Source organism: Zootoca vivipara, chromosome Z1, assembly GCF_965207765.1.
Source record: "Zootoca vivipara chromosome Z1, rZooViv2.hap1.1, whole genome shotgun sequence".
NCBI lineage: Eukaryota > Metazoa > Chordata > Lepidosauria > Squamata > Lacertidae > Zootoca > Zootoca vivipara.
The window spans coordinates 15,014,947-15,028,004 of NC_142583.1; the positions used below are offsets into that span (position 1 = coordinate 15,014,947).

General features: G+C 43.5%; 1 protein-coding gene across 3 annotated transcripts in view; it reads left to right on the plus strand.

The window, feature by feature from the left end:
- Nucleotides 1-3,297: 3,297 nt before the first annotated feature.
- Nucleotides 3,298-13,058, plus strand: part of FAM114A1 (family with sequence similarity 114 member A1) — a 31,572-nt gene continuing 21,811 nt past the window's right edge. For 2 of the 3 annotated variants that reach the window (XM_088658708.1, XM_088658715.1), the window contains exons 1-3: nucleotides 3,298-3,363; nucleotides 6,367-6,687; nucleotides 8,989-9,075. In XM_088658708.1, the coding sequence (XP_088514834.1) occupies nucleotides 6,382-6,687; nucleotides 8,989-9,075 (393 nt within the window). In that variant the 5' untranslated portion in view covers nucleotides 3,298-3,363; nucleotides 6,367-6,381. Of the gene's footprint in view, nucleotides 4,189-6,366; nucleotides 6,688-8,988; nucleotides 9,076-13,058 lie in introns of all 3 variants that reach the window. The other variant, XM_088658713.1, reaches the window with a different exon arrangement.

Below are 13,058 nucleotides of genomic sequence, written 5' to 3' on the forward strand. Positions count from 1 at the left end.
CTTCTCCTGGTGTCCACAAAGCCTCTAAGCACACAGACACCACAGTGCCCCCTTGAGCATAAGGTGGTGAGGGTGGTTACCTTTACCTCCCTTGAAAATTAATTAGAGCTAAAGGAAGAAGTTGAAAGAGTGACACTCCAAGTGTTTTCCAGCTGGGTTAGGTTCTGTAGGATGAGCCAAGTTTCTATTGGTTTCTTAGGTCACTTGGTTTTGCTGGGCTGACAGAGTCATAGTAGTATTTCACCATTACAGCAGCATTCCTGCAGTGCAAGAGAGACCAAGCTGGGAGCTCCTTGTGCCTATGAGCTGCCCTGGTGGTGCCAATAGTAGGCCATCTGGGTGTTTGGGCCTTAGACCTTAGTCCAATACCTGTGATATCCTGAACTATCACTGTTTATAATCAGGAAAAGTGCTGTATTTTGTAACAAACATAAACTGGATTTTTTCTTCCCTAAGACCCAAAGGTGGTGCTATTTGCTTAATTATAGGACAAGATGGAAGTTAGTTATATTAAATTAGTATTAACAATATTAACTGTGGAGCACTTGAAGATTATCCATGGAAGATTTCAGGAGTGAATAATAAATAAATAATAAAAAGTCTTCTTATGGCCCCTGTTAAACCTGAACAGTAGTACTGCAATGTTTCTGATGCTGGCTGGAGTCCTGAACAGGACCATCATATCCAGCAGTTCACTGCAACATTTTGGGGTATTCCCCCACTTCTCCCAAAACTAAATAGAGTGGTCCTGTGCTTATCAGTAGGAATGTGAAATGGGGCCACCACAGACATTTAAGGGCTTCTTATTGCATTAGTGATTCCCCAGCTTTGGAGAAAGAAAATATTAGACTGTGAATTAAAAAACAAACAAACAAAAAAGAATGAGTATGGTCCTGGGGAAGAGACACAGAAGCTGAGCATCAGTTAAAAAGGAAAGCGGGGGCAGGGAAGAGGAAGAGGAAGAGGAATGGCCTGGCTCAGACCCTGATAGCTAACCTTGTAGTATTTTGGAGGGAGCTGGAGAATTTAAGCTGAGGCAGGAGTCACAAAGCATTTTACAACCATAATACATTTGGATTTCTGAGTTACAGTGGTACCTAGGGTTACAGACACTTCAGGTTACAGATGCTTCAGGTTACAGACTCCGCTAACCCATAAATAGTACTGGGTTAAGAATTTTGCTTCAGGATGAGAATAGAAATTGCGCGGCGGCAGCGGAAGGCCCCATTAGCTAAAGTGTTACCTCAAGTTAAGAACATTCAGGTTAAGAAGGGACCTCCGGAACGAATTAAGTTCTTAACCCAAGGTACCACTGTAGTTCCATGGACATCATTTTGGGTCACTTATTTCTCCTGTCCCCTGACATCCCCCACTCAAGATATGAAGGCAGGAAGCACCACCCTTCTTTCACTTTTCTAAGTGATCGGGGTAAAAGTCAGATTAAGCACAAAGCCACATAGAAGAGGAAGTAGTAAAAAGCTTCTGTCATCAATTTTCCTCCTTCAACGCAATGTACTTTTCAAGGGTAAATGTGCATCTCCCACCTCTAAAACCCTGTTTCTAAACATTTAAGTGTACCAAGAAATCAAAGCCATCAGTTATACAGAACCAGGCAGGGCAGGGATGGAGAGTCACTGTGCAATCCTTATACTCAGCTAGGACCAGTCCACCCATGAGGCAAGGAGAGGCCACCACCTCAGGCAACAGGATCCTCAGAGACAGCAGATCCCGATGCAGATCTTTATTCCCCCCTCATTCCTGATGTAGATCTTCCCTCACCTCTTCTTCCCTGGAGAAGAGGGGGATGCCATTTGGGGGTCTGCTACACGTGCCGAAATATCTCTGGCCAGCATTCCACTCCGTGCCAAGTCCCACGAGGTATGCAGATACAGGTGAAACTTGGAAAATTAGAATATCGTTGAAAAGTGCATTTATTTCAGTAACGCAACGTAAAAGGTGAAACCAATATGAGATGGATGCATGACATGCAAAGCAAGATATGTCAAGCCTTTATTTGTTGTAACTGAAATTATTTGTCATTAGGCGGGTCAATTATAAATGGAATGTAATTAATGAAATGTAACAGCGATGTTTATTTTTGTATTATTACAACTCTTTGTTTTATTACTGTGGAATTTCCAAAAGAAAGCATCTGTAAAAATTAAAAGAAAAATAAAAAATAATAAGTTGCATTACTGAAATAAATTCACTTTTCGGCGATACTCTAATTTTCTGAGTTTCACCTGCATAGGACTGAAGCCCAAGCCCCTCAAAACTTACGAGGAATTCACTTATTGAAGAAACATTCTTAGGGCAGCGCCATATGAGATGCTGAAAATATACCCCCTCACTCCGCCATCCCTGCGCTGTCACCAAAAGACCATCCAAGGGTCCCTATTTTCCAGGGACAGCCCCGGATTTACAAAAGCTGTCCCAGGTCTTTTTTTCAGGGGGTAGTCAAGGTTATGCAGTACCAGCACCTCTTTTTGTTGTTGTTAAAAAGTGTGACACTTACTGTAACAACTGATGGGTGCTGGCACCTATTTGTATAGAAAAAAAAGCTCTGTCCCAGTTTGTTTTGATCCTGGAATGTCCCGCTTTTCCTTAGGACATCCCTATTTTCATTGGAAAAATGTTGGAGGGTATGATAGGATGTCCCTATTTTCATCAGAGAAATGTTTGAAGAGTATGGAATTAAGTGACCGCGGAGCCAAGGAAATAAATAAACTATACAAATTTTAGAGGGCATCTGAAGGCAGCCCTGTATAGGGAAGGTTTTTTTTAAATAATAATAACAATAATAATAATAAATGTTTTGTTATGTTTTTTATATCTGTTGGAAGTCGCCCAGACTGGCTGGGGCAACCCGGTCAGATGGGCGGGGTATAAATAATAACGATGATGATGATGATGGAATAGGAAGTCCCTGTTTTCATTTGAGAAATGAAATGGGCGGACATATGCCAAGAGTTGCCCAGAGCTTCACAGCGAGCCTTGTTGCCGTTTGGAAAAAAGCAGAGTAGGGAAAGAAGCGAAAAGTTTGGAAACTGCACTGCCCCCAAACTGAGACGCCAGCGGGCAGCTTTCCCTAGCTGCTCCGTTCCTCGCGCCAGAGGGCATAGTCCGCGCTTCCCTTCCCTCTTCGCAGCAGGGCAAATTCCGTGTCGCGCCGCCCTGCTCCTCCGGACGAGCCGCAAGCCTGGCGGTGGGAGGATCAGGCCGGCTGGCGCGGAGAAAGCTCTGCCCCCGGCCCGGCCCTCCGCTCCCGCCCCTCGGCTCCTCTCCCTTTCCCGGCCTGTGCCGACGTGGCCGGGCGGAGAGCGGAAGGCGCTCGGGGCGCGCCAAGCAAACAGCGGCTCAGCGGTAAGGGGCGACGCGGCTTCTCCTTGTCTTTTGCTCCCCTCGGCGACTTGGGGACTTTTGAAGCGCTCCTCGCGGCGAAAAGTTTGTTTCCTTTCCCTTGGCGATGGTTTTCAGTAATGATGGGCGAGGAAGAGCCCGGCGTAATCTTCTGCCTCCGAGAAGTTTGCAAGCGGGAGCAGTGACACTCGCCGCAACCATAACTCAGGGGAAGGGGGAGGGTGGATACGGGGGGGGGCGCTCTCTGTCGTCTCCAACCATGGGTTTATGTGGGCCCACTTATGGGAGAGATCTCCAAAGGGCAGCAACCGTTGGATGGATGGAGGCATGAGAGGCTTCCCCTAAAGCGATTCGCGAGAACCGCTTGCAAATCGGTTTATTTTAAGGAAGGCAGACCCTGTGCCATCCCGAGGATCCCTTTCAGTGGCGCCTCCCTAGGAAAATAGGTGTGGTGCGCACACAAAATGGGAACGGGCAAGGGGGGGGGCAGTGGGGCAGTCGCCCTCCCATCAAGTAAATAAATAAAAATACTTAATTAAAAGTATAAATTGTAGGAAGATTTTTTTCCTGAGCATTTGGGGTCCAAATAAAGCAATTTAAAACAACTGTTGCGCAGGCAGTTCCTTCCAAATCTGCTATACAGGTGACAGGTGGGTTTCCTGCTCCCACAGCATCCTGGCTGCCTACCCCTCCACTAAAATAAATCCTGGCTGCACCCATGAGAGGCAGAAAAGTGTGCTTCCTGCATTGCAAGGGGTTGTACTAGATGGCCCCCGGGGTCCCTTCTAACTCTACAATTTGATGAGTCTGTGTCCACCGACGTAAAAGGTGTGCATGTGGGTGTTTGTATGCACAACGAGGCACTGGTGATTGGCCTGTGCTCTCTGCCACATGTGCATGTCTGTAAAATGCACGCTTATTTCTTGTAACGTGTGAATCATCGGCCATTCCTTTTGAAGCGTGGATTAAGTATTGAAGAGCACTGCGTTAAGGCATTAGCTCGCAGCAGATGTCAATCTAATCCAAGGCATAGGCTTGTTTAATTTATACCTGTTCATAGCATAAAGATAAACTGGGCGGCAAACTAGACATAACATGAACAGCCATGTTTGTTTATTCGTGTGTCTATCCCATTCATGTATAACAGGGAAGGGATTTTCCATTTTTACAGCAGAAGCTGAATGGCTTCTGACACTTTCCCCCCAAAGACAGCTCACTTCTAGAATAGGTACAAGTAATTTGTAGTGTGGGAAGCTAAGTTGGACAGGAAGGAGGGTTCAGTTTGCATTACCTGCATACACTTTGTCATGTGAACCAACAAATGTAACTACCCATCACACATCTGGTTGGAACTAATTACCTGTAAAGATAGTTTTGTTTGTTATTTTGCTGTTTGCGTTATGGCATAAGATATTTCAGAGGGTTGCAAAAACTAAACAAAATAAAAAGTATTGTAGCACCTTAAAGACTTAAGAGATTTATTTTGGCATAAACTTTCATGGACTCAAGTCTACGTGGGCAGGTGCATGATAAGATATGTAGCTTATTGATGTAACTTTAATTTATTATGTTGTGAGTGGCTCTTAGGGGCTGTCAAACCATACTGATGATAAAAGAAATCTTTTAAAAAAGTCTAATAAATCAAAAGTCAGACATTGCAATGTCAAAGACATTTTAGGTCAGTTTACTTGAATGAGCCAAATTCTGCCAAGTGGCTTTGTATTTTCCTTATTATGATAATACAGTAGCCTTACAGGGACAGTATATGGAATAAAAGATGGCTGGCCCTATAGGTAAATTAGGACAGCCATATTTTTTCTATACTATTATCCAGGAAGGAGTCACATATTATAATTATTAAAATTTGTACACTGCCCTATACCTGCACCTCTCAGGGCGGTTCACAGGATAAAATCACAGTATAAAACACAAAATACATAATAAAAATAAAAACAAGAACAACCCAATAGCCCAATATGTACTGCTGCTTTCAAGGCCTCCCGCTCCCATTCAAAATGTTTCAATGCTTCTAGCTGCTCCAAGCAGCTGCGAAGAGCTGTGGAAGCCTTTGCACCACCATGTAAGTGCTTTATAATTAAAACAAAAAAATACCGTACTTTTCTGTGTATAAGACTATGTTTTTTTCTTTAAAAACCATGCTAAAAAGTGGGGGTCATCTTATACATGGATAGTGCATAGGGTGGAAGTTTGATTGGTTGCTACCACGGCTGTCAGCAGCTATTGTGCGTGTTATTGGTTGCTGTGTTAATGGGTGGTGTTGATTGGCTGACACTCTGGCAGCTGGGCGGGCAATTGGCAGCTTCTGCCGGCGATGGGACAGGTGGGAGGCAGATTTAGCGACCCTTGTTGGTGAACGATTTTCGGCAAACCCCCCCCCTAAAAAAAGCTCAACCCAGGGTAATCCCCCCCAATAAAGCTCAACAACTCTGTGCCATCTCCCCCCATTTTCTTAAATTTGAGTCCCCAAAAATAGGGGGCGTCCTATACATGGGAGTGTCTTATAGACAGAAAAGTACGGTAATTTGAAGGGTGTTGCATTGAAACAATTGCGGAAAGAAAGGGGGGGACCTTCATTTTAGCAGCACCTTGCTATCTGCATGGTGCTTTAAAGTCCCAACTTTGGGGCTTCAAAGCTCAGCCAAATTGGGCCAGGTTCAGGTGCACAAGAGACTTTCCTTCTCAGCAATGTTGTATGCCCAGACCAAGCAGGACTGACCTCACCACATGTAATGCACAGGAGTAGAATTCTACCTTATGCAAAGATTCAAAAACTGCTGAAGCACTTTGTAAGCTTCCCAAAGGGGCATTGCAGCTGGTGCCAATTTGGAGGCAAATCTTTCTGAGCCCCTTTTAGCCATGCCCTCATCCCAGTCTAGATGATAGAAGACACAAATATGTTCAAATAGGAGAATATATTTTAAAATAATAAAGATTTCAAATAATCACAACATTGTATTACAAACATGTTGATTTCTTTTCCTGCAGAATTTTCTTTTAAAAATGTCAGATGACAGAAGTGAAGTGTTAACTCAAGAGAAAATATTGGAACCTGGCAGCCATGTTTCAGCTTCTGAGAGAGCAATGCAGAATGAAAAGACAGAACAAATACTATCGCAAGATGATGAGAGGCAACGTTCTGAAAGCTCTAGCAACGAACAGGAAGGGGACCAAATGTCCTTAGGGCATCCTTCAAATGTGGAACATTCCAGTGGAGGCATAACTACAGATGTTCCTACTGACTGCAGTGAGTCTGTGAGCCTTGAACCAGAACCTGGATCTGAAGAACTGAACGAAAATAATGGCCCGGTAAGATTTTTTTAAATCTCTTATTTATTTTGTTCATGCAATATACAAAGATGTGTCATAATTAGAACAGTGATGCACAGTCCCTAGCTGACCATATACACAGTTGCTGGTTACAGAGAGAGGTGGGAGACACTTGACTCAGGGCTGCCATTTTCAGCAACAGGGCAACACAAGTGGGGTTGTCTTGTAATCCTAGTAGTGCCAGTCCTTCATAATGTGCCTTGCCAGCCCTTCTTCCGGCTGCTTTTTGTTAGTTGTGCACTCCCATATAGCACACTAAAGGAATGTGCATTGCCATCAATTACTGTGGTTGGCATTATATAAAAATCAGTTCAAACAGAAACAACAGACTATGCTTTTGTCCCTGTGATGCGTGTTTGCATAATATTCTTGCATTCTTCTATGTGTGGGTTACTGTATGCCTTTGGTTTTTGTGAAGATACGTTTGGGAATGCACAATAGTTTCTGTCTTTGGTTATCAGCGTTCCAAGTCAGCAGCAGTTGGTGGGGCAGCAAAGGCAGAGTGCTGTTGTGCTCCTGGAACAAAACCATGTTGGCTTCCTTCCTGCAATGTTTCAGCATGTTTAGGGATTCCAGTAAGAGATTCCAGAGAGGTAGTAATTAGGAATTTTTTCGGGAAGATAAAACATCCTAAGATTGCCCCTTCACAGCTAGCTTGCCTCTGGCAAACCAAGAATAAGCAATGCACACTACACTGAGAGCCCAGAATGGTCAAAAGCTGAAAGGTAAAAGCTAAACTTCATGTATGATGGAACTTTCCTTGGTCCTAAAGTTTCATGAAAGTTAAGAGTATGTCTGTAGATGGAAGCATAGAACTGGCAGCAACATCATTATTGCTTGTGTGCCTATAATAAATAATAAAACTATAGCAGCAATAGCTGCTTTTTCTCCAGTCAGCAGAATTTAATCAATTTTCAATCAGATTGCATTCAGCTAATTCTTCATATAAGCTGAAAAGATGCTTGATTGATTTCAGGTGAAAGGGATATAAACCAAAGCCTGCAAGAGGAGATTATTCATTCACTCCATCTGACAGTGAGAATCATACATATAAATAACTTCCCTTCCCACCTGCCACCTAGTATTCCAGTTTTGTTTCAGCCAAAGCACTTGGTCCCTGTTAAGGCTCGCATACTTAAAATGTGGGGAAAGATCTAAAAGCGTTCTAGGATTTTTAGCTTCCTTAATACTCTGTTGCAGTTACGCTTCCTAACTTCACGGTACCCTTTCTCTTTTGAACTGCTTAGAACCCCTGTGCGCTGCAGGGGATACTAAGGAATGTGTTCGGCATCACTTGTAGTTGCTGAAGAGGCCTGTTCAGCCACCATTTTATGTCAACAGAATTTATGCCTTACTCATAACTCACACTGGGACGCGGATGGCGCTGTCTGTTAAACCACAGAGCCTAGGGCTTGCCGATCAGAAGGTCGGCGGTTCGAATCCCCGCGATGGGGTGAACTCCCGTTGCTCAGTCCCAGCTCCTGCCAACCTAGCAGTTTGAAAGCACGTCAAAGTGCAAGTAGATAAATAGGTACCGCTTCAGCGGGAAGGTAAACAGCGTTTCCGTGTGCTGCTCTGGTTTGCCATGCTGGCCACATGACCTGGAAGCTGTACGCTGGCTCCCTCAGCCAATAGAGCGAGATGAGCGCCGCAACGCCAGAGTTGGTCACGACTGGACCTAATGGTCAGGGGTCCCTTTTTTACCTTTACATACCTCACACTCTTCTGCAGCTGTGCATTTTGGAGGCAAATGTTAATGGCACTGTCTGTCACTACTTATCCTGCCATTAGGAAACCCTCAAACTTCCAAGGAACCCCAACATTTTCTGGAACCCAATTTGAAAATCACTGTTCTAATGCAACCTTGGTTATTGAAGCAGTTAAAAGACAGTCATTGTAGGCCAACATCCTAAAGCTGTCCCCCCCCCAGAAGAACATGCTGCATTAAGCATGTGATAGTTCCATTAAAAAAGGAAGAATAACTGTTCGTGGTTTGGGAGGAACAGACTATGAGAGCTGGCTTGCACATAACACTAAGCCCTGCCTCTTGGTTTGTTTTCCCGGCACCAAGCAGAAGCAATTGAACAGTGTGCACCTGCATGCTGTTTGTTCATGGTAAGCCCTGGTTTATTTCTGTCTCTGGCCTAGCAACATGTGTGAACCAGCCTAATTAAGGTGAGTGGGGCACATATCACCTCATTGTTCTTTTTCTAAAAATGGAAGTATCTATATTGGAAAAATACAAATTGCTGACAGTATCCTTAACATATCTTTCTGCAGGACATGGATTCATCTCCTAAAGGGAGTGGATGGACAACTTGGGGATCATGGGGCAAATCTCTGCTTTCAACAGCTTCTGCTACAGTTGTTAAGTATCCAAACCATGAATATATAAAATATTTTAAAGTAATTGATTTGATATCTAAAAGGTGTAAATAAGCCCTTGACACCAGCAGGTACTGTAACACACTTCTCCCCCTTCCTTTTTGGGACAAATTAAAAATGATAAACCACAGAGCCTAGGGCTTGCCGATCAGAAGGTCGGCGGCGTATCCCTGCAATGGGGTGAGCTCCCATTGCTCAGTCCCAGCTCCTGCCAACCTAGCAGTTCGAAAGCACGTCAAAGTGCAAGTAGATAAATAGGTACCACTACAGCGGGAAGGTAAACAGCGCTTCCGTGTGCTGCTCTGGTTCGCCAGAAGTGGATTAGTCATGACCTGGAAGCTGTACGCTGGCTTCCTTGGCCAATAACGCAAGATGAGTGCCGCAACCCCAGAGTCGGTCACAACTGGACCTAATGGTCAGGGGTCCCTTTACCTTTACCTAAAAATGATAACTGAGATGAATATAACATCAGTCTGGCAACTGCTTAAGACTTCTTGCTAGCATGTTTCCCCTGAAACCCCTGCTCTCCCAGCCACTTTTCTTTCTGCAGGGATTCAGACCCCTGTTTGCAAATAAACACAGGGCTAGAAAAAAATCATGGGAAAAGCTTTCAAATGAAATGTGTTGCCGGGAAATGAGTTAAGTGCTCCCTTCCAAGCCATCCCTCTATTGCAAGTCACCCTTTTCCCAAAGATCCTTGACGAGGAAAAATATGTCACTGGGCCAAAACTAGGGTTGGTTGTAATGCTTGGTTTGGCCCTAAAAGGATGGCAAGAGGAATATTTCCATCAAATATAGGCTGGTTCTCATAGGCCAATAAGACATATTATATGGTGGTTGGTTGCTTGGTGCTTCTCATCTGAAATGTGTGAACTGTCTGTATTAAAAAGCATTATGTTTGTAAGGTAAAGGACCCCTGGATGGTTAAGTCCAGTCAAAGGCAACTATGGGGTTGCAGCGCTCATCTCGCTTTCAGGCCGAGGGAGCCGGCGTTTGTCCACGCACAGCTTTCCGGGTCATGTGGCCAGCATGACTAAACTGCTTCTGGCGCAACGGAACACCGTGACGGAAACCAGAGTGCATGGAAACACAGTGTTTGTACATGCTATACGGGATATGAAAAGTCTATCTGCAGTTCTTGATCTGTGATGGCTTATCAAGTCATCTCTTTAGGCCTCAGTTCCCCCCTGAGAGAGAGAAAGTGGATCAGGCTTCCCCATCCCAGGGAATCAAATATCACTGTTACCTTACAATTATTCTGTTGCAGTATTAATCTTGTGTGGCCTGCAAAATGTGGTTTCCTCTGCCACATAAGAGAAGTGGCGCCATAGCCATATGCTAGAATTAAACTCACCCCCTCACAGCTTGATCCATAAACCAGTTAAAGTATAAAGTATGTGGATTTAAATCCAAATGGTTTTGTGACTGGTTCTCCCCATGATTCAGCAGTAATAGTCAAAGCACATCCACTAGAACAGGCAATAGAGTTTCAGTTCTGCTCCTTGTCCTATTACTTAGCAATCATTTTACCACCAGATTGCTGCTTGCCCACTCAGGCATGACAAATATTTGCTGCATCTTGCTTTATTTGTTAAAACTCCATGTCCTAGAAGAACTGCATTTGCAGCTATGCGCGATCAATCAGATTTAAAGTAATTCTTAAAAGGATTAAATTTCTTCAAGGTAAAACTGAAATGCTTGTTCAAAATTGATATTGCAATGCCCCATTTCTCTTTCAATCAGGTTATTTTTTATTCTAAGAATTTTTCTTTTTCAACTGAGAAGCAATTTCATCTTCAATATTTTCAAGCAAGAATTTGTATTCATCTAATTATTATCCTCTGGTTAACAATCTTTATTATAAACCCAACAAATTAATCTTTCTCAGCAGAAGAGCAGGCAAAAATCCTAATATATTGTTTCATGCTTTTAAAAATGCTGAGGTGTCAGAAAGAATAAATGATTAGTAAAGTTATTGGCACATAGACTTTCTTGAAAATGAGAGTATGCATGGATTTTTTAAAAGAAAATAGCTAAGAAACAAGAGAACTGCAGTAACAGAAAGTAAGGGGTAGAGTGGGCTGCGTGGGAGAGACATTGTTCTCTCTGGAAAATCTTGTGGAAGAAGAATGGCCATGAAAAAAAGAAGCTGTGTTTTAAAACATATTTTATGGTTTTCTCTTGTTGCCATGAAACGCTATAACGCATTTCAGGCTATGGTATATTATATAGGAAATCCAGGATTTATATCAGTAATATGGGAGTTCATATATACACATACATTTGCGCACTCTCGCTTGCTTGCTTGCTCACTCGCTCTCTCTTGCTCTCTCTCTCTCTCGCTCACACACACACACACACACACACACAAAACCAGTGTTGCAATTATTTAAGAATTTGTGCTTCTATTAGATATCGATTTACTTGTAATATGTTGTCAGAATCTGAAAAGGTGCATCCCTGAGGAAATGAGTAATTGAAATTGCTATTAGATTATCTCTTCAAAGCATACTTAAGAATATTGGAATGTGAGGAATATGAAATTAGTTGGTGAGTTCAGAATTAAATGAAGCTCAGAAAGCGGGTCAGTACAAGCAATACAAATGTTTATGAATTTGCCGAAGTTAATTTGAAGTAATTAAATCCCCAGGAAGCCAGCCCAAAGACCTAGAGGAAGTGAATATTGAAGTGGTGATGTTTGTTGATGATTCAAAGCAATTTCTAGATGATTAAAATAGATTCTGAGGGAATCCAAACGGTTTTCATAACACCTGAGACAAGGCAGTTAAATTAAAAATAGAATTTAATGTCAATGACATGATACACATTAGAAAAGAAATCCAATCTGCTTTATCTTTTGGGGTGGGTTCTTAATTAGGTTCATGTACACACCAAAGAGGGATGTGGGTTAAACCACAGAGCCTAGGGCTTGCCGATCAGAAAGTCGGCGGTTTGAATCCTCGCGATCGGGTGAGCTCCCGTTGCTCGGTCCCAGCTCCTGCCAACCTAGAAGTTCGAAAGCACCTCAAAAGTACATAAATAGGTACCGCTCCGGCTGGAAGGTAAACGGCGTTTCCGTGCACTGCTCTGGTTTGCCAGAAGCAGCTTAGTCATGCTGGCCACATGACCCGGAAGCTGTACGCTGGCTCCCTCGGCCAATAAAGCGAGATGAACACCGCAACCCCAGAGTCGGTCACGACTGGACCTAATGGTCAGGGGTCCCTTTACCTTTACCTTTTTTACACAGCAAAGATAACTTGGATTAGTAAGACTACTCCTCAGAAATAGCAGTATATTGCAGTATATTGCTTGGTTATTGAGTGGAAGAACTAAAGCTGAACGGGATTCACCTTCCAGAAAAGTCTCTAGAGGGTCAGTGGTCCCTTCTGAAGAACATGTGATGAGGAAGGATTGGCTGCGGTAGGAAGCGGGAATTGCGCAAAATCAGCTGTAGGCCAAGTTTGCATGTGATGCCGCACATCTGCGTTGCGGTGGTGGGCACCCACAATGCTTCTAGGAAGCTATAGTTTTCCAAACATGCCAGGATATTAAGCCAGCTTTAAGTCAAGGCTTCATATCCTAATTTGTTCAGAAACCATTATCCATCCAGTACAGACTCAAAAGGAAACTAGTTTACAGTGGTACCTCGGGTTAAGTACTCAATCCATTCCAGGGTGCCGTTCACACCCCGAAAAGTACTTAACCTGAGCGGCTGGTTTAGCACATGCGCGCAAAACATGCAGAATGCTTCTGCGCATGCGCACATGGCGGAACCCGGAAGTAAACAGTTCTGCGTCCGCCACGTTCTTATCCTGAAAGTACGCTACCTGCAGCATACTTAACTCGAGGTATGACTGTACTGAGACTTCCTGACTTATGTAAAGGGAGGACTGCAGCAGTTGCATGTGAGTTTATATCTTGGCTTATTAAGGTGAAACATGATTATCCGAATGCATCCAGTGGCT